The sequence below is a fragment of the Struthio camelus genome, chromosome 16, assembly GCF_040807025.1.
Source record: "Struthio camelus isolate bStrCam1 chromosome 16, bStrCam1.hap1, whole genome shotgun sequence".
In the NCBI taxonomy this organism is placed as follows: domain Eukaryota; kingdom Metazoa; phylum Chordata; class Aves; order Struthioniformes; family Struthionidae; genus Struthio; species Struthio camelus.
Window position 1 is genome coordinate 18632348 of NC_090957.1, and position 24680 is coordinate 18657027.

The window sequence follows — 24680 nt, forward strand, 5'->3', positions numbered from 1 at the left end:
AGCAAGCAAATGTTGCTGTATTTTTGGAGTAGGTGGGAATCTGAACTGTCAGCCTGTGCTTTTACATTTCTGTTGCGTTTCGTTTGCAGATTCTTCTTTGTTGAGTGAACGGAAGCGAAGGGACCGAGAAGAGAGGTTGAATATTGTCCTCTGGAGGCAACCGCTTGTTACCTTGCAGTATTTTTTCCTGGAAACCCTAATAAACTTGAAGGAATGGACCATAAAGTAAAGATCATTTCTTTAATTTCTTCTAAGCATTCTAGGGAAAAAACCCATGCTCTGATTCAGTAGATCATTTTGACATCTCACTTTCCCTGATGATTGACAACTTTAAAATTCTTCTACCAGAAAACATATTCTTTTTGTACCTTAAAGGTGGCTACTGGAACATACTACACTTCCAGCTGCGTACCCAGACCTTCTGCCTAAATTACACAAGTATTAAATACAGAATGGTCTTGATGGAAAAGAATTGCAAACTTCCATTCTGAAGAGTTGAATATTCCAATTTGAAAGAATGGGACAGTGTTTAGGGATCCTGAAGGCAAGAGATACTGTTCTTACTACTTCAGTGTTAAGTACTGATCTTTTAATGTATGCGTTAGTGTCACTTAATGATTTTCAAGTAACTCAGGGCAGAGTTCAGGATTACGTGGAACTTAGTCATGTTTATGAAACTGCAGAGAGGACTTTGCTTCTAAGCTATGTGGTCCCTTTCACAGTGGAAAATAATGTATTAAAACACTTTCCCTAAGCATTATTTACAAACTGGATAAAATTGGCTTTTATTCCAGTTGGGACTGCTACTTACAAATTTCCTAACATCCCCTACTAATGCTGAATTGCATAGCTATTTCTTAATGCACTAGGCTTGGGAGGGTTTGGAGTGCCAAAGTATAACATAAGTAAAATTAAATTGACAAGTGAAAAAGCCAAGAGTAGGAGCCATCCTAGTGCTTGTGTCAGTAACAGGAAACTTTCACAGTTGGGAGTGAGCTTACAATCATCTTCACAGTTAGAAGGTAGGATCTAATATCACAGGCAATTCCAGCAGCTGGACCCTTGCAGAGTGAGCTGAGAGTGATGATAGTGGGCTGTGTTCCTTGACCCCTCTGGGCTGGATTTGAGGTGCTAACACACAAGATCCAGTGGGGGGGAAAAAAAAATCAAAACTGAAAAATAGATTTTTTTTTCTGAAATGATTTGTATGAAAAATACCAGGCTTACGTAGTGCAGTCTTAAGACTGCCCTCTGCCCCTGCTAGTCCCCCTCCCCCAAAAAACCTTAAACCCAAACACTAGTTATTTTACTACCTAAGTTCTTTCAACTGTCATTGGAAATTGTTTCTTATAGGACTGCTTTCTTAGGTTTTATGTTAGCCATATCTGATTATTAGTTTTCTGAAAACCTCCAAGCATTTACTAAAATATACAGTAGAAACAACATTTAAGGTGTTATTTTAAGTTGACTGTTGCCTGGCTTTCTAGACGTTATTTTCTGTTACAGGATGCAAGTGCTATCTGTATTGTGCAGCACATCTATGTTGTGCAGTACTAGCATGACAGTGTATTTACAGAAGATAACACTGACCCTATAGTAACAGCTATTAAGATGAGACCTCAGATTGACTCATAATGATCTCCTGTTTTTCACTTCATTACATTGTACTTTAAATGGTGATAATCACTTGAAAATCCAATTCTTATCATAGTGGTATAAGCAGTACAGATGTTTTTATAGTTAAAGGAAGGTTAGAGTGACTTTTTTCAGCCTGCTTAATTGATACATTTGTGAATGTTTTCCTGTGTGTTTTATTTCCCATATTTCTATCTTTTTCTATTTATTTCCGTCTTTTTAAATAGATTAAAGTGAAGTTCATAGTTCGATATTTCATGTCTGGCTTTTTGAAATGATGCTAACACTCTTAACAGCATTAGATAACAGTATAATAGCGTTTTCCAGAAAATGAGAAAATGCATTTATTTTATTATCAACTGTGTACAGCTACACACACATTATGCAATATTTTAACCTTGTAAACCTAGACAGGTACAAAAGTAAGTGGATCTCAAATTACACAGGAAAACACTTTCCTCTCCTTACTGTAGTAGTTTCCAAGCACTTCATAATTAGCTAAAATGCATTTATCAGTTTGTCAAGTACATTTGAGCTGTTAGAAGAAATACTAATTTCAACAGATCAAGAGAACCAAAATAGTGTTAAGATTTGTTCTTACTGTCACAGAGGCCCTACCCATGCAGGCACAGTTTAAAATCAGCACTTCTGTATTCTGCCCACAGCTCATCCTTTGCCCGGTGACTGCTTTGTACTTTGCATTAACCATGAATGTCATTGATGGCTCTGTATTTGAAACTGTCTTGGCTGCAGAATGCTGATTGCTTGCTTTTAGATTGTATTTGTTTTCCAACACAGTTGCTTTGTTTGATTGTTTTTTTTGGGGGGGGGGGGATGCATGGCTGAACTTTGATTTCACCTGAGAATGAAGTACAGATGTTTCTGTAAAGAAGAAAGGCTCCCTAGATTTTTTTTTTACTGGGAGGCTTATGCTTTTATAGTAGCTAACTCCACAGCTGCTGTTGTCACCACTGAGTGTATCCACACAGACCCAGTCTATGGGGATAACTAAGTGGCTTTGAAATGCATGTTAAAATATGAAGAACCCTAACTGCCATTTGTTTTTTAAGATTGTGGCATCGGCGAAGTATCTTGGTGTCTCTTTTACTGATGCTTGCAGTACTTACAGCTACGTATTATGTTGAAGGAACACATCAACAGGTATGAAGTTTTCAAGTTACTTTCCTTAGTAACTAGTACTTCTTGTCCCTGTGTTAAAGTAGATGTACTGGGGATTGAATGGGGTCCTATGGAAACTGTAGTGTTTCTTTGAGCTCCTGCTTGCTATGGATATTTGTTTTTCATGTTATGATTCCCCTCTCTTGCATGTGGATGAGTTGCATTTTAGAGATGGATGAAGCTGGGTGTATGGTTTGATCCGTTCTGTTGCATCTGTAGGTGTTTCACTTCCCATCCTTTCCTGAATAAGTATGTCTCCAGCGTTGCAGCTCTCCACATCTGTTGTTAACAAGGTTTAATAGTAATGTGAGCTCTTCAGATAAAATAGGGTTAAATTGGGTCATGAGAGAACTTCACGGTTTCCAAGAAGTGTTCCTTCTACTATGGAAGGCTCTCCTGACCATCTGGGATGGGCATCTGTTTAGACATAAAAATTTTCCTGGGTTCAAATCCTGCTTCTGGCATGGTTCTTTTCCTCTCTGTTGTCTTCAAATGGTTGTTTTAAAAGTTTTTTTTGTGTTTTGGATTATGTAAAGACTGATGCTTTTGCATCACTTGAAAAGTGTAGGCCCTTGCCAGAACACAAGGTGATGGTATTGTCTACGCTTCCCTTTCCCCTCCCCGTTTCTCCTTGAGTTTCAAATTTTCCCCAAGGCGGGATGCCTATGTTAACCTGGCAGAGCACGTCTTTTGTACAAGTACATCATCTTACTGTTCTGAATCCATAATCAGCAGCTTCCCAGTTTCAGAGATCCCTTCTGTTACGGTACGTCACCGTTTGCCTAACGGTCATGCAGCTTCTTGAGCAAGGGTCCTGGCTTCCCAGGGCAGGTCTTGAAATGCAGCAAAAGGAGTTGCTTCAGCTCATCAGATCCTTGCTCGCTCAGTCATCAACTTGAGACCTAAGCAGTTACATGAACAGCAAGTTGGTAGATGGGAAACTGGTGGTCCACTCCTGTTCCTCCTGGACTAATAACCTGCTTCATAAAAACTGCCCTTGTGTTGGTATGAGTTGGTGGCTTTGCCAGGATAAAGGCAGGAGCTTGATGCATTCACATCTGCCGCTAGATGGCTCTTACAAGCTGGTGTTGAGGCACCCAGCCCCTGAGCCTGCTGGGCTTGGGCTGCCCCGTGCCCAGGCTTGGCAGAGCAACGCTTCTGAAGAGGTTCCCCTGGGCCTCCTGGGAGCAAACCCAGAGCCGGAGGCAGGCAAGGGGAGTGCGCCCTGCAGTGCTCAGCCGGGTGTTGAAGCGCTGTGGTCTGTTGCAGCCGGTTGTGTGCTCCAGCAGGTATCTGCCCGTTCCTTGAGGGTTTATATCCTCTTCCTGCAGAGCTCCTTTCCTATGTGTCCTGCGAGCCCCCTCTATCTATCTCTTTGTGCCATCAGCTTACACTTGAATACCAGCTGCTCTGTTCCAAAACCCCACTCAAACAGCTAAGCATGTTTGCTGTTTTTGCTATCCATTTTCAGGACCTTTTGACGCCCTGGCAGGTTGAAGCCTGATTCAGCCTGAGAAACTTCACCTTGATGCTGTTGGTGCATGGATGGTATAAAATGGCAGCTGACAAGTTGATTGTCTCGTTCATCCTCATTAGAGGATGAACTCCTGGCAGCTAGAAGGGAGATGTGGTTTCCTGATTCTCCAGCACTTGCTGTAGCCTGTTCACCTCCAGCACTTGCTGTGACGTTTGCACATCCGCTCACTTATGCGCGCCAAGCCTATAGCCACGCACAACCAACATTTTAATCTTTTCTTAGAAGTACCTAACGTGGTCCAAGATTTAAAAAAAAAAAAAAAAAAAAAAACTCAACAGCATAACTGAGAGTGCAGCTAATTGTATTCCTCTTATCTAATCTGCTCAAGCAATTCCCTGAGCTCTGTCTGCTCGCTGCTGGGGCTCCAGGAGACACTGTCGGGAGCTTGCTGCTCACTGTTCAGACCTGATAAGCCTGCTCTAGATTTTTAACCCCCTGCTATTGATCCCAGATTTTTGATCCATTTCCTTGGAAACTTGCGGATTCTAAGGCTTGTGGGCTTTTGTTTTGAAAGCGCTCTCACTATTTTCTGTATGTTTGTACTGTAATTGTAATAAATTGCAAGTAGAACTATCTAGGATTCTGCTTCAGCTATTATAATCCAGGCAACTATCTGGATTAGTTTGTAGCTTTAATCATTTTTTTTTTTTTTCCCCCCTCCCTTTTATAACTTTCTTTTTCAGTATGTGCGATATATGGAGAAAAAGTTCTTCTGGTGTGCCTACTGGGTAGGATTGGGCATTCTGTCCTCTGTCGGACTTGGAACAGGTCTTCACACCTTTCTGCTCTATTTGGTAAGGAAACTTTCACCCTGTGTTCTTTCTGAACTGAGTATTATAATTCTTGCATTTAGTTTTCTGTAAGACCTAAATATTAAGTACTTCTGAATTGAGAAAAAACTACTTAGTGTAATGCATCTGTGCTCTACTGAATGCTGTTTTTCTTCTATGCTGTGTAACCTTGTTTTGTATCCTATGTTTATGTTGAGCTGTGGATAGAAGCATGCTGTTAATCCTTACTTTGAAACAGTGAGTCAAGATCTGTATGTATTAAATAAAACATGTAATATGTGCAGCTCAAATGTTTACATTAAGAATTTTTCAGCATATTCTTTCTTTTGGTAACTTAAAATGATCTTTTTTTCTAGCCGAAACTTCTAAATAGGCAGCTATTGTAAAGGTCAGTTTGCATTCATTTTGCTTTAAAAATAATAACAAGGAAAAATGTTTGGCTGCAAAGGTAAAATAATAGAAATTCAGAACAACATAGAGATTATGTTGTTTATTTCAACTTTGTTAGCTGGGAAAGTCAGGGAAATGTTTGGGTGTGTTTTGCTTTTGGCCATTGGATTAGTTCCTTGTTTATGAAACCACTGTCCTGGATTTAAGAAAAGGCTTCATGGCCACAAAAATAATTAAAACCAGTTTATGCAACGACTGTCATCTTGTATTTGGGACAATTATAGATGTTTACTTTCAGGACTGCTTTAATCATTAACAATAACACAGAAAGCACTACAGGAAACAAGAAACTTGTGTTTTTCCATGCAGTAGAGCAAAGTCTATTAGACCTAATGACATCTCTATAGGCTGCATTCACAGTAGCATTGTACTTTAGGAAAGAAGCTACACTAGAGATAAAGTCTTTGGAGGCAGAAAGTACAGGAGAAAGAAATCTCAGCTTCATTCTGATTTAAGAAAAAGTTGACTGAAAATTTTAGCTGTAGGAATTTTACAAATGCTCACTATAAAAATAAAAATTGTCTTCCACAGTGTAAAATGGAAAGATGGGATTCCTGTCAAAGGAAAAGGGTTAGATATTTGTTAGCAAATCTTATGGTTGTAAACCAAACAGTGCATTTCTGGCATTTTCGGGGGAAAGGTTAAAGTGTATAACTGCACAGACAGACTCTTGCTTGCCCTTTTCTGATGACTATTATACATCGCCATGATTCAATAATTCCTAATTCTGTGTGCTTGCCATGCAAGTGTTAAATTAGACACAGTGGAGGAAAAGTCTTAAATATTACTAAGCAGAAACATGTTAAGTTTAGGCATGCATACTCTTTTAGACCAAAACAGTGCTGTCCATCTGAGTGATTAAAAATGGAAAATCAATGGAGTTAAAGTCCACAGTGTCTAAACATTTTGCAAGTAACATTGCATAGTGCATAGGCAGTGGTGGACTGACAGTCTACAGATCTTTCTGGCTTGCAGAGACTACATTGTAAAAAGCTTAAGGAGAGCAAGAGACATGGGCTGGGTGGCAGGGCAAATCAGCCAAAATCATCTGTCCTGGGCCGAGGAGCCCCGTGTTACAGGAGAGGCAAGCCAGCCTGGAGGGATGCCTGGGGTGGAGTCACGCTCAGAAACTCAGTTGGGGCACTCTGTCAGCCCAGGGTGGGAGTGAGAATTCAGCAGGGTGGGATCACTGGCTCAGCAGGGGCGCAGAGAGAGGAAGAGAAAGCAAAGCAACTGCAATCAGATTTGCTGCAGTTAATCGTGATTTCAGTCAGCAAGCAGGAAACGGTTTAAATAACAAATTTTCATCTTGCTCTGCTTTTTTTCAAATTTTCTTAGGCTATCAACTAGTAGGAGCCAGCTTAAGACTTCCTCTAATTAAAGATACCATATATCTAGGCATCCTCTTTGGATCACTGTAGAGGGTTCATCCTACAGTTCTTATTCTTAATTTTTATGCATGTTGCATCAAAAATCTAGTAAATAAGAAATGTTGTTCACCGTTCCTAAACTGCATTTGGAAGTGGGTTATGCTACTTTGTTGTACACTGGTTTGATGCAGATTAGCAAGAGTGTTGTCATTTTATACCATAGCCTACTGAGGATGATTTTGTCACATAAAGAAGCCTTAGAAGACAGCATAACTCTTTTTTTGTAAAAGAAGGTAGAATGAACGGACCTTTCTTTTACTCTGGATTTAAAAATTCAGATGTTTAAATAGTTCCAAATTATTTTGATAGGAAACAAATGAAATGTTATGAAACTTTATTCAAGTTTTTCCTGTGAAGTATGTGAATCTAGTGGATATATTTATGCCATTTCCTGACCTGACATTAAATTAATGTAGATATAAAATATAACCTCTCTAATGGCTTAGTTCTCAATATAATTTTCAGTGGCTGCCTAGGAGAAGCAATAGGTGAACAGTCACCAAAACATTAAGTGAAGGAGCATCACCTAAGAAAAGAAACTTAGTTTAATAGTGTTAGTGAAGGTGTTATTGTGGACTCTTCACCCTTTCTAACAAAAAGGCGTCCTCAAAGAGTCCATCATCTTCTAGACCAAACTTAAGTTTATACTTAATGAGCCTCTATTTTTGGTTCATTCCAACCCTTTACAGTGGAGAAGAGGTTGTATATTGTAATCTTCTGTTCTAAGACTTTAGAAAAGAGTTTACTGGTTGCAAGCATGTGGCTAACACCACTGTCAGTTGATAGGCAGATAGCATCCCTTGTCTCAGTTCTGATCTGCATCCTGGAGTGTTCTTGAGCCGATAAAAACAAATTGCGAATATTTTGTCTTTCAAAAAAGCCAAAATGTAGTGAGACTTAACAATGTAGTGAGACTTTAAGCATTTAAGTCTTTAAGGCTCCCGGGGTAGCGTTCATTTTCTGCGCTAGACTTGTTATGCTCTGAAGGTAATTAAGCTTCCTAGGCTGATGGCTGCTCTTGGCTTATGACTTGTTTGAAAATTTGTGTTAGATGCATCAACGATGCTCCTGTACTTTTGGAAAGAAGATTTCATTAAGGTAACGTCTGTCTTAGCTAACTTCAGAGCTGTGGAGGCTTGGTTCTCTTTGCAATTTTATTTCTACAGTGTGGCGGTGTGGTCCCTCCCACCCCAGCCCTTAAGAGTTCTGGCCCTATTCGTCTGACGACCTACCTAAATTGCTAAGGCTGTCATGGGTTTCAGACTGCTCAGGCAGTCCTGCCTTTACAATTTAAAATGGTGATTCTCTCTGTAATGACATTTTTTTGGTTACTCACATTTTATCTGGAGTGCTGGTATAGAGAGACGGAGAATAACCCAGTTCCATCAATGACTTAAGTCAAGAGGCAAGGCTTCATACAACTTTGTTGGGGAAGACAGACAAAATAGATTCTATTGAATAATTAGAAGATGTTACGGGATAAAATGTAATAAAACTCTACCGTCAACATCTTCTGCGTGTCAATACAGGAGAAATACGTAGCTGTTTGCTTTAATACGTAACAGAGATAAGAGCGCTTCTGCTACGCTGAGGGAGTTCGGTAAGGCAGTGAGAGTGGTAGGAAAGAGAAGCAAGGATGCTTTTTTTTTTTCCCCCTTCTATGCAAATTTTAGTGATTAGCATGGACTGTATATTCAGAACAGTTACGCTTTCAGGACACTGAACGCGTTTCGGGACGCTGAGTGGTTCCTGACTTGGTGGACTACGTGTGGCTGTGTAGCCACTAGATGGCACTGGGAGTGTAAAAACACAGGTTTATTGCTCTAACGGAGTGTTGCCATTTTAAGTACCAGAACTGCTAATATTCTCACCCATACAGCAGCGTCAACAGTATGTATATGTAATATGCTATAGATGTAGCACTGATATGCCACAGTATATATAGTGTATTATCATATGCAGTATATTATCAGTTAAGTCTTTAATATCTCCTCAGTTTGAGAATGACGTGTGGAAGGGAGTATAACGTCGGATAGTTTTGAGGCGTGATTAAGAGTAATTTTTAAAACTAAATTATTTCAGAATAGTATTCTGGATTTAGCCCATCTGGTAGCAGTGCAATTAGCTCTCCAGCTTGCCAAAAGAGGATTTTAAAGCTAATTTTATTTGTTAATTGTGCGACAGCTGCCTCTGAAAGAAGAAATGCCACAGAATAAGTGGGGGCCTCACTATATTAACTCTTAAATGAATGGATATTTACTTTGCATGCTCCATATACCTTAATTACATGTCCTCATTATGATAAAACTTATTCTTCTATTGATTCAAAGAAATTAAAAGTTTAAAAAAAATCCTCTTCTGCATTAGTGTCTGGGTTTATAGGCACTAGAGAATAGAGTTTCAGTAAGTGTTTTAAAATTACTTGTAATTAATTGCTCGTTCTGAACCTTTATGTACAGTGCGATTGTTGGGAACGCAATTACCTGCTCGGAGAGCAACGCTCTCGGCCCAGCCGTGTGTTGCCAAAGTCCTGTTGATGCTTGCAGTAGTGTCTCTGCGCTACGGGCCCATGGGTTCAGGAACCGCGAGCGTGCAGGCACCTGCTCGTACAGTGCACCCAAGCTGCTTCAGCTCTGACGCAGGTGCATCTTTTTTTTAAGTAGAGCCCTCTATGTAGTGCATACAAATGTATTCGTATCAGCCTATTTGTAAGTACAGCCCATTAGCTGGGCAAATCAGCATTAGAAGCAGTTATGCAATAGATCCAGTATATGAATGACTCTGGCTGTTTGCTTTCCCTGGCTGGTTAGATGTTTTTCCAGTGTTGAACGCAGTTATTTGTCTGGATCCTTCAAAACCTCTCCTGCCTGTTGCTTTTTGGAGTGGCGTGAATTCAACTTCCAAGAGAGATCCTGGGCTTAGCTGAGCGGAGAGCATTTGGAAATGGCAGTTTTGTTTGAAGGACGTTTTCCAGTCTAAACTAACCTCAGTTTGGGGGAATGGTACAGTCCTCGTTAATAGAGTGTCTGATTTGGATTTTGTTGGTCACTGGGTACATCTGGATACTGGATGCACTGGATACCGAGTACATCTCGGTGTCAGAGGCAGAAGTTAACTTTGTTAGTTCAATCATAGGCTTTTTATCGCTATTTCTGCGACTCAGAAACTTCCTGTATATTAAAGGGTCTGAACGCTGTCTGCTGCACTGGTTCCTAATTTAATGCTGCTTCCTTAGCTTTAGCCAGCAGAAAATGTAAAATTTGACATGGCTTTTTGGGAGACAATTCTCTCACTTGCCACAAAGTGGCACGGAGCTTAAGAGTTGGCATACAGTAGGTCTTCAACGCAGAAATGTGGAAGCAGGCCGCTCTTCCAAGAATCCTTTTTATTCAGACACCTTTCAAAACAAGTCTGCTGGCTTGTTTGCCCAACGTCCATTAAAGATTTTGCACAGTTCTTTTAAAAACTGCACTTTAAAAATAGTAATCATGATGTGGTTCTGCAGGAAATAAAACTATCATGATTAACAACTCTAAATACTCTTCTTAGCCACGTGCAGCTTTTTTTTTTTTTTTTTCTTCTCCCCTTAGTCCTGAGATGTTTTCTCTTATATTGCTGGTACATTAAAACATAAACGGCATGAATCACCTAATTGGCAGAAAACGCCTGAGGATAACTTGCGAGTTTCTCGCGTCTGAACGTGGCGGAGCGCCCCGTTGGCTGGTACGCGGCGCAACAGGGCGAGCGAGCCGCGGCGTGAGCCGCCGGCGGCCAGGCTGGCGGCGGCGCGGGCGACGCTAGGTGGAGCCTCCTTGGGAGCGCGCCGCCACCGCCGCCGTGTCCGTGTCGCGCGCTGCGTGCCGCCTCGTGATTTGGTTTCAGTTCAGCTCTGGCAAACGGATCGCAAAAGATGCGACCGAGGCAAACAAATGTCTATCAAAAAGTCTGGTGCGAGAAACGGATAATAAAGGCCCCTTCTGCGTATGATCTGTTTTGTAATCCCTCATGTTAGGGGATGAATGGAAGCAAATTCCTTGCCGGGCAAAAGTGCGAAGCTGACTTTGGCTGTTTGCGTTTTGTTTGTGTTTTTATTTTTCAAATATGAGTCTCCGCTTGCTTGCTAATAGAGCCAAGTGGAGCAACGGCTGAGGAGGTTTCCATTGGGAGCCTGGTCACGGAGCAGCACAAACAGGAAACGTGAGGTACAATAGGAATGTTTTGTGTGCGGAGGTCAAAGAAAGAGTTTGAATTTTTTTTGGGACTGTAGCGTGTGAGGTTTGTCACTGAACTCTTACTGGAGTGCCCTGTAGCAGAGGGAGAGCGAGCAGGGCAATAAGCTCAGGCGATGCAAAAAGAACAGAAAACTGCCTTTAAAGAGAAGCGAATAGAAAAGTCGGTGTCACTTTTGACAGCTCTGGGTTTACAGAGGCGTTTTGGGCTTGGCTGGGCTTGAGGGTTCAATGTCTCACTTGGGTTCTGAATTGGTTGCAGGATTTGGCTTTGGTGAGAGGTCACGCTCCGGCCTCCCAGAAGCGTGCTAGCTAGCGGCTGAAATGAGCCGCGTCTTTGGCCCTGTGTGAACTGAGTTTAGGTTAGAAGCTGACAATCGAAAATCCGGACACCTTGTGCAAACAATGAGCCTGCTGACTTTTCCAAAAAATGGTGTCGGTGTAAATCATTAAAAAAAACAACCACACACCCCTTTTCCAGCCAGGACTAGTGAAAATTTTCTTTTTTTTTTCCAACCACATGTGATTCCTTGGTAGTTGTTTGGTTGCAGGCGCTGAGCTTGTAAGGAGTCTCGTGATAAAATTACGCAAGTGTTTGGGGAGGAAGAAAAAAGTCAGGAAATAAGGCTTGCTCCAGTTTTCTGAAGTATACGTAATAATTTGGAAATGCGCAGAGCTTGTTCTCTCTCTTCCCCCCTCCCCCCCAATTTACTCCTGGATTAAAGTCACAAATATTTTCCTCACTGTCAGCTGCAGGAGTTTTGCCCTTTTCACGTGAATCATTCAAAGTAAATATGCATAATTCAGAAAGTGATGGGTTCTGTGAGTAAAGGGAAATGTGGGAAACAAAAGCAGAGCTGCCCTCCGCCCGGCGGGAGAGCTGCGCCCTCCCTGCCCCTTCCCGGCTCGGGATCCTCTGGGAAGCGAGGTGTTCGTCGCCAGGCCCTCTCGTTCTTCACGTGTCAGCTCGCAAGCCCGAAACAAATGAAATAAAGAACAGCTGAGCCTCACATCAATGATCAGCTTACTGCTCTTGAGTTGTTCAGACGATTGAAAGAAAAACACATGGTGGGTGCAGAAGACAGAAAATTTTTTCTAAAATAAGTTGAAATGGAGCCTGTCTATATGAGGATTGTTTGACTCCTTCATTTGTTTCCTTCATGCCTTTAAACCTACTTCCTCTAGCTGTCCTAAGGTTTTTACAATGAGCTGAAACATCCTGGAATACTTGAATCAACATGTAACTTAAAGAAGTCACTTCTGCTTGCCATCTCTTGATGGGAACTCCTGCTTAGTGTTCGCATGGGTTCTGCTCTGCTCTTACACTGATAGGGCACTGATGAGCTGCAAGGGTCCCGTGGATTAACTCTGCAGTGTTGCCAGATTAGGTATGTAACCTGGCTGCTTCTTGAATCTTTCAGTGGCTTCTTTGTATTTAAAAAAAAAAAAACCCTGGGACTAAAAACAGTATTTCTAGGGAAAAAAAGTTCATTTAAAGTCTAAATCCCTTTAAGTGCATTCATTGCTGTTGTATGTGTCAAATACCAGTAGGTACATACAGAGAATGAAACCAGTGCCTCTGGTTTACATCCTGTTGGATTAAAACAGAGGCAGTAATCTCTTTGACTGCCGCAGCTGAGTCTGTGAGCGAGCGTGAGCTGAGCTCCAAGCCCCTGTTCAGTCTGGTAGGCTACACGAATTGAGTCAGCGGTGGTCTAAGCTCTGTTGGGTGCGAGCCTGGCAACGGCAGAGCAGACACTGCCAGTAAGGCTGTCCTGCTACAAGGGTGGTAATCGCCGGCAGAGGGGCTGGTGGGACAGCTGGAAGCAATAACCTCCCATATTGCCCCACCATGAATTGCCGGACCTCATGAGTCAGAGCCCTGCACGGTGTGACTGTGAGCTCCATATATGGCCCTCGATGCTGCTGGAAGTGTGTACGTCAGAGGCTGGACAGCTTATCTAAAGCTGAAGCTGTGGTAATAAACAGCTAATAAGAAGCACCTACATCTGTGCAGGGTTAGCTACCTTGCTTTGACTTTTCAGAAGTCTGCGAAAAGCTGATGTATTCATATTTCAGCTGTGTTGAGCATCCTGGCCAGCAGTAGTGATCTGAATGTGTACCAAACTGAGAAGTTGGTAAGATGCTTAGTATGCTATCTTCTTCCTTTTAAAGGCTGATGGACTTCACCTTTCAGATGTTGACACCTTTTTTTCATAATCTGCTCTTGTTTTCCTTGTCACTGACTCTGTTGCGTAACTCTACTGGGAGGCCATGTTAGCAGCAGAGCAGCAAGTGGCAAGGAAACCTTTCTTGTGCAGCCTGAACATTCACCTCACTGTGTCCATGAACAGGCTGAAAGTAATGATGACAGGGCAAGATGAACTCTTAACGGGAGGCATTAAAGGCAATCATCGCTACTGGTGTCCATTTGAATAGATACTGTGATTTAGTTCTCCGTAATAATAAGCTAGTGGCCAGGGAAGGGCCAGGAGAGGATGCTCACAGATTATTTTTGTCCTCTGTCAGCCCCAGAGTACGAAATTAGATTCTTCCAGTTGTGCCTTTTCCTGACCTGCGTCTGTGTGCTCCTATAGAAAGTAGCCTGGGCATATAGCCTTATAAAAGGTCTGCTTTGCATGCTACTCTTCAAAGTAGCCATGTGGCCCTGTTGTGCATTTGGTGACACCACGTGCCTGCTCCCCTGGTGACTCTAGTTCAGTCATATTCAGAGCTTGTTGCTCATCGCTTGGAATTTCCACCAGCTCTGCGCAGTGGGGCAAGACTTGACTGAAGCGGGAATAGACACTTGCTAGCAGACACATGATCGTAAAATTAATACCTAGCTTGAAATGCTACAGTGGTGTGCTAAAACTAGCCCTAGCCACTTGGTGCATGTTTGTGTCACTTGAGGATGCTCTAGGTATAGGCTCCTTCTTCATTCGGAGCCTCCATTTTACAGCCTGTACTTCATACCAGACACTATATAAAATCATGAGACACTTTAATTTCTCATAACAGACAGACTAGATTGACGTATTTACCAGCCACCTCCAGATCCAGCTTTTGCCTTGTAATCACAGAGCAGTTTTCTTTGTGGGTAGTTGTCCACTGCTCCTGAAGATAAAAAGGTGCTGTGATTTGACGTTGCTTTCTTGAGAGGTGTAATGACTTCATAGATAAGTATGAGATGAGTCGCAGCCTGGGGGAACGCTTGCAGAATGTTTCCCATGAGAAGCAAGCTTTTGTTTTTCTAATTTATCTTAATTAAATATGGAATGATATGTTTTTCCCCCCTGTGGAAGGGCTGAGTCTTGAACCCAGTGTAAAAAGTTGTGTGTCCATGGAGGAAAACAGATTTTTAGTGCATTAGGCTCAGCAGCGAATTCAGTGCTGGCAGACGTATCACTTTTCTTTGTGAAATATTTCTAAATCAGAGCCAATCTAAAATTATATCTTCCCCAAATATAAGATGTTAAAATTAGATGTAGTTGTTCTTGTGCTAGTATCAATTCAGTGGGATGAATGTTATGCGAAGGGGTATGTGAAAAAACAACATTTAATATGGAGTTTGCTTACAGCTTTAATTTTTTCTGTCTAGATGCACAAAATGATTAATAATGTGAAAATATCACTTGCTTTTGATTGGTTTTTCAGTCACTTTTCCTTTTTTTCCTGCTGCAATTTTATACATGTTGACATGTTCTTAAAGTTTTTACTCAACTTCTTTATTTTACATATGCCTGCTGATTTTTTTCTACTTCCATTGATGATTTTCCAAGCATGATTTATAACAGTCCAAGCATAATCTATAAATAAAATGCTAAGCTTTGCAGAAATTCCAGAATACAGCATTTCAGGTGACTTGCTTCTAAGGAGTAACAGTGTGTGGCCTCTAAATCGGATGACTTCAAGTCTCTGAACTAAAAATTCATTGACGGCCTGTGAGTTCAAGAGTTCAAGGATGCCTTCTATAAGATATTAGGGTTGTGTAGATAGGGATTTCCAAACCCCCCTAAATTACTTTTGCCAGAAAATAGATTTATGTTGAGTTGTTCTTGATGACCAGCTCTTGTCTTGTTTGATTGGTAAATTGTACAGATATTTCTAACAAATCGCATTCCAGCCTAACCACAGGCTCCTGCTGGTCGTCAGTCGTGGCAAGCAAATGTTCCTCGCCCGAGTCAGCAGAATATTTCTCAATTTCTTCTGTGCTAGCCCCTGTTAGTGCCTCCTGCAATTAAAAAAGGAAAAAAACAATCATTTGGAGGAGGGTGTGGGAAAGATAGTTTGGTGTTCAGGATCTTACATGTCTTGAATTTGGACAACTCTTCCTGGTTTGGCGAGCAGTAGCTGCTAAACTGGCTGGTTTTAGTGTTTGTTGTCTGGTGTGACAGAGTTTGAAGTAGTTTTGCAAATGCCTTTTTTAAAGGTAGAGCTGCAGCAGGGTTCAAGGAAGGGGTATCTTAGTTTTCCTCAAGTGGTTGAAACAAACTGAGCAAAGAAAGGGAAAACTGTCCAACGCTGAGTATTTACTGTGGCTCAGAGTGGAGGAGGAGAGTGAGATGGGGCTAAGGTATTGTTTGCAAAGGGGATTAAAAAGTTATCTGTGACTTAGTCCTTCTGACTCAGGCAGGAGTATAAGGAAACCACCTGAGCCTCTATCAGCTGGGATTTTCCAGAGGTGGCACTGAGCACCCATTTGAAGTTCCTTCCCTGTTCTACTCCAAGTTAAACCGTCTTTATTGCTGAACATCCAGAGACCCTCCCACTCTTCTCCCTCCTTTCCCCCCCTGCCCTTCCCGTTGCAACCATGGTCCTATTTGGCCAACTACTGTTTTGTGAGGTGCTCGGTAACTATGGCTTTGTGAAAGTATAACGTTCCGCGCAAGCTTTCAGGGCCGAACTAGAACAAAAGCAGATGTCAGAAACGTAGCACGTGGGCTCCAAGCTGTGAGGTGGTGTCCGGTCGACTCGTGGGACAGCTGGGCTCTGCTGCGGGAGGACAGGCCATGGCTCGGCTCTCCTCTGGCTGGCTCCAAGTTCTCCTACTCCACGCTTTATCACTCTAAACGAACCGTTTATGTTCTGTTTCTTATTCCAGTTAAAATGTGGCTTCTGTGGGTTCCATAACTCCAACTTTTTTTTTTCCATTATAGAATTGTTTACATTGCAATGGAAGAATTATGTTCAATTGGCTTAATCTTCAGGTGGCTTGTTGGCCGTTTACAGCTGCTTTGTGAAATGCCTTTTTTTCCATTGGCTGCTATTTGCTGTAAAATTTTTTCCTTTTGCAGACGTTTGTCAAGACCGGGGGAGAGCTCTTTTAATAGCAGAGCCTGTTTTGAGACCATTAAGCCATTTCAAGGATGCCAACAGTGAGAAACTGTTTGTGGCCAGCAGCTCCTGCAAAGCAGGAGGGGATTGCTGTTCAGGCAGCAGTTGCTGATAGGCGTTTTGCAAGTGCTTGCTGGACTAAAACTGAGGTCCTCCTCTCCTGAGAGTGTACCATCCTCCTTATGCGGCTTGCGTGCCTTTTGAAAAGAAATGCTGGTAACGCTATCACTGAAACTGTGCAAGGGGGTGGGGGCCTTACTACAGTAGCAATTATATTCGTCTCTTACTATTGTAAAACTGAAACTAACAGTCTCCCATCACAGCTGGCTGTAGTTATACTGTAGCATGGTAGGTCTTCCGAATTTTGTGGAACTGAAAAATCATACTTCTTGATTCGTACACCGTATCTCGCACTACTTTGGCAACGATCTCACCCTCTGGGGACCGTAGGAAATGGGCATTTACAACTCACATAGGTGGGGATTTCCTCCATGCAAATTTCCCATTCGAGAGAATTTTGTTGCCTGTTTCTGCAGCTGGAAACCGTAACTTGAGGAAGATGGCTCGAGAGATTTGTTTTTGTCCCAAGTTAGCTAGTGGATCAGGAGAGAGGGGGGAGGAGCAGGGGAGAGAATTAAATCCCCTTGAAGTGTGCTGGTGAAAGAGGTCCGCAGGTGTACTATAAAGGTACTCTACAATTTTAAGAAAGTCTCTACTCTCTCTTTGCTTCTGCCCCCTATGACTAAAATGGGAATGCCTTATTTAGAGATGATGCTGTTTGGGACAGGCACAGTCTTCCTACAAGTACTAAAAAGGAGTCCATTGCCATTAAGACCTATAGGAGGGTCTATAGTATTAGTCATTTTTTCATTCATCTGTTCTTTGTTCTCCCTTCCATATGACGATCACTCTTTGTGTATCAACTTCTGGACCTCCCTTTTTTAGTTCTATTTTAATGAGTCTTTGATTTTTATTTTTTTTTGAGAGACTGTGTCTAATTTATCATGTCAATATGCTGCATCATATATCTTCATAGAAATCGAAATATTTCTCAATGCACTTTGAATTAATCTCCTACAAAGTAACACGGAATAAATAAGAGTGTGCTTGGTATCAGAGTACCAGTTGGGCACGACAGATTAATAGCTTTATTTTGAGCTGTTTACATATGACAACAGTAGTCACAGCTGTCATGCAGAAAAATATAACTGTTTTTTCAACACTCTTATTTCACTGCTATTAAATAAATTGCAATATCAATGTAATTATGTAAATCCAGTGCTCTGCTCTCTTCAGAGAGATCTGAAACGTTGACAAGACTGAACCTGACTAAAAGCGTCTTCCCAGTAGGCCTAGAGAAGGCAATGAAGCTGCACCTTTGGTGTGAGATGTGCCTTAGAATTTCCCCCTTTAACTGGCAGACGAAGCCAGCAGGCACTTCGCAGTGGCCCTCTGGTTCCTGCATTTCCAAGTAAGCTTTGGAGGTCTCATGCAGGGGAATGGCAGTGTTGAAGTCTGTTATACTTTCTCTTTCTTTCATTATTCTGTGTAATAAATTTAGCTTTGATTTGGGGGCAGAGGGGTCGGTATCAGGCTGCCTTGCTGGTCTAATAAACTGTGACTCATTTGAAGGGAAAAAACATAGAAGAAAAATGTTGACAATATATTTCCCAAGATGACAACAAAACCCACTAAATAATTAATAGCAGAAGTTAAGGTTTGAGCAATTTTTGCCCTATACATAAAGAAAATTTATAATTCATTTAAATCTGCAACTTTATGAAAATAGCTTAGTTTAACTCAGTATTCCCCCCAACAATATTTGTTGCTTAACCTTTTGTTATGTGACTTCTTTTTTAGCTACATCATCTAATGCTCAGGCTAGAGACTGAAATTTTTAACTTTTTTGTATTAAAATAGGCAATTCTTCCAGACTTTTTAAGTGTGTAGCACTTCAATGCTTGTACAGACTTTTTGATGGTGTTCTTGTTGTTTTGGGGGTTTTTTGAGGTCTATCCCAAAAATCTTTTAATGCAAAAATGGAGCCTATACGTAATCTACTTACATGGCATTTAAACAACACTTAAGTTTTGGTTTACATTTCAGACAATCTTTAGCAAACAGCAGTAAGGTCACTTTCTTGTATATATAGAACAAGGACAAGGATTAAGCAACGTTCTGAGGGATTACTATTTCTCTGATTTTCGGAGAAAGAGCCAAAAGCTAAGAAGGACCACTGTAAGATGTCATGAAGTCCCAGTCATTCAAAACTTCTTTTAACGTGGGACTTAAACACCTCTGGTTAAACCAATTTTAACCTAGGTTCCTTGCATCACAGACAAACATGCTTTTAATTTTAATTCTTGTTTAAACTAACATTAAATATATATGAAATTACTTGTGGTTTTTTTAGGGTCCACACATAGCATCAGTTACTCTTGCTGCATACGAATGTAACTCAGTTAATTTTCCTGAGCCACCTTACCCGGATCAAATTATCTGCCCTGATGAGGAGGAGATTGAAGGATCCATCTCTTTATGGGCTATCATCTCAAAAGTCAGGCTGGAGGCCTGCATGTGGGTAAGACTTGTTCTGTAACATTTATACAATCTTAATTTATGCATTTAATTTCTGTGTTCAGCAATACACAAAAAAATGCTGAAGTTAGTAAAATGATGATGTTCTACACTGCTAACAATAATATGTATATTTGCAAAATGAAGTATCTTTCCTGATCCATCTTGTCTGTACTAGTCCTGTATACTTTTAACATCCTTTAAAGAGAAGTAATAGATATTAGTAGGCCATCTTTTATCAGCTGCCGAGAGACTGTTGTTCTAGAGGGCAGTAGGAAACACTCACATGCTTCAAGGTTTTTAATGCAAAAGGTGAGTTCCAGAAATAACTTGCTGTTACTCATATGAAGGATTCAGACCCTAATATCACAGCTGCGACATTGTTCTGGGTTGCATTAATAGATTGGATTAAATACAGTGTACATTGCACACATATATATTTTATATATTTCTATTGCTCTGCCTGTTTCCATCATGGAAAAATTTTCACTTAAAACAGGGAAAGCAGGTTAACTTTTAAGAAGTGAGTTAGGGTCTTAGGAGAGTTTGTCATTAGAACTTACTTTCTATTTTACTTCCTTTGTTTCTGCAGCTTTTTATAGAAGGGTTTTTTTTTTTGAGGATCTTGGTCAACTAAGATTTTTTTTCATGTTATATAGATGATTTTGGATGGAGTTTACACAGATGCCTCTGCTAAAAACTGTATGCCAAATTAACTTGATTTTACTACTGACTTCCTGTTCTGATGGATGATTTACCTGTTAAATTCTTGGTTGTCCAATTCAAAGTGCAGGGAGGAAATTTTGAAAGTACGTAGTATCTAATGTCTGCTGTTTTACTTCTGGATACCTTCTAATACTATGAGAAGATAAATGAGGACAACTTTGGTCGTTGCAGCTTCTAAAACTCTAGCAGCTCTATCTCCTACAAAAATTGTTTGTTACGCACGTTACAGGCTTAAGTAACATACACCAGTACCAAAGTCAAAGTATTAACAGAGAAAGCAGACTTACAGCTATCTCAAGAAGCAAAGTACTACTTTTAAAATCCACTTTATCTAATTAGAGGACAGAACTGCCTGAATGCTTGGTGAGTAGATACAGATAACTGACTTTGGGTACAAGTATTTATAAGACCATAAATGCAAGCTTCTTTTTTTTATTTCCCTCCTGTTACCCTTCTGCTTAAGTTTGTTTAATGAAGACTGGAGCAATAAAAATGGCATTTACATTTAGGTTTCTAAGATTGCAAAATAAAAATGTAACTCAGGGTAAACATGCATTGCTTAATCTTTGGCACCTAAATTAACTGAACTCTGAGAATTAAGTAGTTTAGAAATGAATTAATACAATTGCAAGCATTGCAAGCTTGTATCTTTCCAAGCGGTAAAGAGCTCCGAGGGAGAGCAAACGGTACCTTCCATCTTTCATTTGAGATGCATTTGTTGGATCAGGCTGGGGGAAAAGACAGGGGAATATAACCAAGCCAGACTGTTTTGTATTCTTTCCCCCTTTCTTTCCTCTTGTCTTAGAATTCACTGTCAGCTACCTTTTCACTGAACTCTGTCTCCACTGACTTTTCCCTTGGGAGCATCCTCCGTCTACCAGTGGTGTCTAGTGTAATGTTATGCTTTCTTGGAATGTTTCATGAGTACATAAACATTGCTTGCTAATTTCCTGTAAGCCAAATCAAGTTGGCAACTGCTGCTGCTTCTTCCAGTATGTTTCTTTTGTCCTAATTCCAGTTCACATTTTATGGAAGCTGTTGAAGAAACTTCCTCTTGCTTCTGTCACTCCAAAAGCAAATGTCCGCTTACTGAAAAGCAACAGTGACTTCCAGAAAGCAAAGCAAGTGATAACATACTGAGTTGCAGACATTAGTTACTAAAAGATTTTGATTTGAATTAATTTTCACCTTTTGAACTGAAATCAGACGTAAGTTTAATTCCTAGTCTATGTATGATTGAATCAACTCACAAAAGCTTTTTTTTAATGGGACCAGCAGCTTCTAATTGGATCTAAAATCTGAATTTATCTTAATAATCACTGGATAGACTGTGAAAGAAAAAGAATTATTAGGTATGCATAGAAGTGCTCCTAATGCAGCACATGGAGCCCTGTGATGAACTGCCACAATAGCACCGATGGCCTGTTTCCTTTAGATTTGTAAAGTGAAATTATGCTGAGAGGCTGCAGAGTGAAATCTGGCCAATCTCCTCAGTTGTTTGAAAGGAGACAGGAGGGTGGTAGTAATATAAGTTTTCATGTGAACTGTTGAAAGCAGGACGGTCCCAGTAGGGCCTTGGAGACCTCTGGCTATAAAGCTACCCAGGCTAAGTATCCTACAAGGTTTGAACGTGGGGTTTTATCGGCACAAGGGGTTTGATTCAGTTCACAAAAACATTAATGGCTGTTTCAGCCAACTTAAACCAGGCACAGTCTTTTTTTTTTTTCATAGATTAAAAGTCATTACTAGTCCCCTGCATGTCAGTGATAGCTGTTTTTGTTGATAATGAGTGTTACTAGGATTAAATATCCCTATATCTAAGGAATTATTAGGTGAAACAAAAATGATGCTTTTTAAATCACTATAAAAATTGGCTCCACCAGTCCTAGCCTGCAGAAGGACTCTCAGAAACAATTAGTTAGGTGTATGCCAGTTTTCACAGCCTTCCATCCCGCAGGGACGAGGAATTCAATAGTGCCCTACATTTTTAATGCATTGCAGCTTTTTATGTTTTTTACAAGAAGTAGGGGGAAAGAATAAAATGTTTAATTGCCCAGGATTAGCAGAACAGGCAGCCTGTGTCCTGACCAGGATAAAATCTGTTTAAAAGACTCTTTCTAGCGGAGTAGTTTCCCAGTTTCCTTTTCTGAATGTATTGGTGTAAAAGAATTTTGGTTAGCGCTTGCTTTTCCAATTCGTTGTTAGTCCAAGGAATCTCTGAGTAAACCTCACACTTAAAGTTAACTGGCGAAAGTGGACAGCTAATGTTACAAATAGCAGTTAAATAGTTACTGGGTTGGATCCCTTAATTGCTTCTTTTTTTTTTTTCTGCACTTAAGGAACCTATCTCCAGCAGACATGAAATCATATGATTTTGTTGCGCTTCTGAAATGTTTTGTAATGATGAGCATGTGACTTACCCAATTTAAAGAAAGTTCATGTCCTGTACACACATGCGAACCTCTTCCTTAGTTAACAAGATGAAGCCAAAGCAAATTGGCAGAGTCTTGAGAAGCAATGTGACTTTTCGTTCTTGCATCACCCTAAGACCATAACCTCAAGTTAATTTTTCTAAAACGTTGTTGCTACTGTTTTCAGACTTATCTTTCCTTGTGCCAGAAATAGGCAGATGAATGATATTCAGCTTGTTGCATTCATTTGAATTTGTTTCTTCTGTGGAAAACAAGGGAATAAACATGTGAGGCTGTGTATTTTATATGCTGAGAATTGTTAACACCTTGGGTAAGGGCAGAGAGCAGTGGTATTTAAGACCAACCTGTTGATTTGGAGTATACGCAGCAGCTGGAATTCTCCCTTGTATGCAGCTGCATATCAAACTGGAACAAAGGAAATTGAAAAGCTTTTACATTGCTTCAAAGGAATAGAAAAGCTTTTGTTACTCACTCCTGACCCCAGGAAAGAAAAGCCATCTGCATGTAGCTATGTTTTAGCACTTTTCCAGCATGGCACCCAACTATTGTGCTGTTACCTGTCCTATATTTAAACCATTTTGAGTTTAATCCAAGTTCCTGTTTCATTAGCCTCTGTTTATCCATATGTTCAATCTTAACTCTTTTTTCTTTTTTTGGGTAAAGTTAAAGTTGCATTTACCCACAAGACTGAAGTGAGTCATTTGATGTCCTGAGAAAACAAATATAATTTTCCTGTGGTGAAAAAGGAGCCATGCTTTCATCTCTGGTTCTCTTGGCTTTCTTTTTTCCATTTTAGAGATAGAGCTGTAGATCAAGCTTTGCTTACCCTTATTTTCCTTGCTCACAGCTTTAGTAAAACTTGAGGCTGTCTTCTAATAAACAGTTGCACCAAGTCTTATGACTGTACCAGCAAACGATGTGACAGCCCAGGGGAGGGGTTCCCGGGTTATTTTGAGGGCTGCGCAGGAGCGAGGCCCGTCACATGCTGGCAAATGTGTCTGGCACACGGGGTCACGTAGCGGGGGAGAGAGGGCAGCCTGTGCTGAGTCAGGGATCGCGTCGGCTCGCCCGGCCAGAGCTCTTGGCTGCGGTGGGGATGAGCTGCAGCCTCCCCGGGACACCGGGCAGGGCGGCGCGACTTGCAGCATTGCAGTCTGGGTTGAGAAAAGCTGAATTTAGCTAAACTAGGAGAGGGGGGAAGTAAAGTTCCAAAGCAACTGCATTATATTTAAAAGCAGAATAAATTTGTCCTGATAGGTAAAAGTAAACCTTTGGAAGCAGCTGGTCTTTGCAGTTCTTCAGGAATAACATGATACATATTCATGGCTTCTAATCATCTGAAGTGTCTAAGGGACTGTGCGTATCACGTTTCTTGTTCTAGCATATACACAAGACTAAATCAGAATCACTCTGTTTTTCCCAGGGTGCTGGCACAGCCATTGGAGAGCTGCCTCCATACTTTATGGCGAGGGCGGCCCGACTCTCTGGTGCTGAACCTGATGATGAAGAGTACCAGGAATTTGAGGAGATGCTGGAACATGCAGAGACTGCACAAGTAAGAACAGTGCAAAGTAGCAGTGTTCATAAAGCACAGAGCAAACTAGAGGGAATAAATAACTGTTCCAGTGAAATGGGGAATGGGCCAAAAATCAGTTGGTGTGCTTTCACAGGGGACTTCCCAGGGGTGAGAAAAGATCCTCCGCTGGGTAGAGATACCTCTCATCGCAGTAGGACAACAAGGTGGCTTGTTGAAGGACGAATAATAGTGCAGCCAAAGTATCTGGTACGAATACTGTTTTTTTTGTTTTGGGTTCTTTTAAGTTCCAAGAACAGAACAAGAAAGGTAGGGAGAAAGTGGGCTAACCAGTCAGTGACAGAGGAGATGCTCTAACAACCATGATTATAGAATAGCTGAATTTAAAACCTCCTGAGCCAGAAGATAATTGTCAGCCAACTCATCCCCTTGAGATGACATTTACCTGCCTTGCTGCTAGCAGCCTGTAGGGCCAGAGCATGACCCATTCATCAGCCTGAGGAAACATATTTTTCCTGATGTGAAAATGCAGCCAAACTGCTCTGAATCCATTTTTGTTTTTCTTGTCACTTATTTTCTTGATAGATTAAATACTGCTTGCATTACAGCATATTTTGCAACTGATGCTGTATTTCAGCTAGATATTGTTGATAATTTTCATTCAGGTCAGGAAGTTTGCATTTTCTTCAGAAGTTATTGACAGCGTCTTAAAAGAAGATAAACATTTCTTTCCTCAAACTTCTTGCCACTGAAATTCTCTTCTGTATTTTTCCTTCTTAACTCCTGTTTTGTCTAGCAAAACTAAAGAGGGTCATGAGACTGC

General features: G+C 40.9%; 1 protein-coding gene and 1 long non-coding RNA gene across 14 annotated transcripts in view; one reads left to right on the plus strand and one right to left on the minus strand.

Annotated features, from left to right (window-relative positions):
- The window catches only part of VMP1 (vacuole membrane protein 1), a 70139-nt gene that overhangs the window by 11490 nt on the left and 33969 nt on the right, over nucleotides 1-24680 (plus strand). For all 13 annotated transcript variants that reach the window (XM_068909741.1, XM_068909738.1, XM_068909742.1 and 10 more), the window contains 5 exons: nucleotides 90-225; nucleotides 2706-2796; nucleotides 5035-5145; nucleotides 19002-19169; nucleotides 23747-23878. In XM_068909741.1, the coding sequence (XP_068765842.1) occupies nucleotides 90-225; nucleotides 2706-2796; nucleotides 5035-5145; nucleotides 19002-19169; nucleotides 23747-23878 (638 nt within the window). The remainder of the gene's footprint in view (nucleotides 1-89; nucleotides 226-2705; nucleotides 2797-5034; nucleotides 5146-19001; nucleotides 19170-23746; nucleotides 23879-24680) is intronic.
- LOC138061181 (uncharacterized) lies at nucleotides 13403-23740 on the minus strand. Its single transcript, XR_011134819.1, has 4 exons — nucleotides 23150-23740; nucleotides 22668-22728; nucleotides 22312-22564; nucleotides 13403-15485 (listed from the first exon to the last, which is right to left on the minus strand). It is a non-coding gene; the product is annotated as an uncharacterized lncRNA (long non-coding RNA).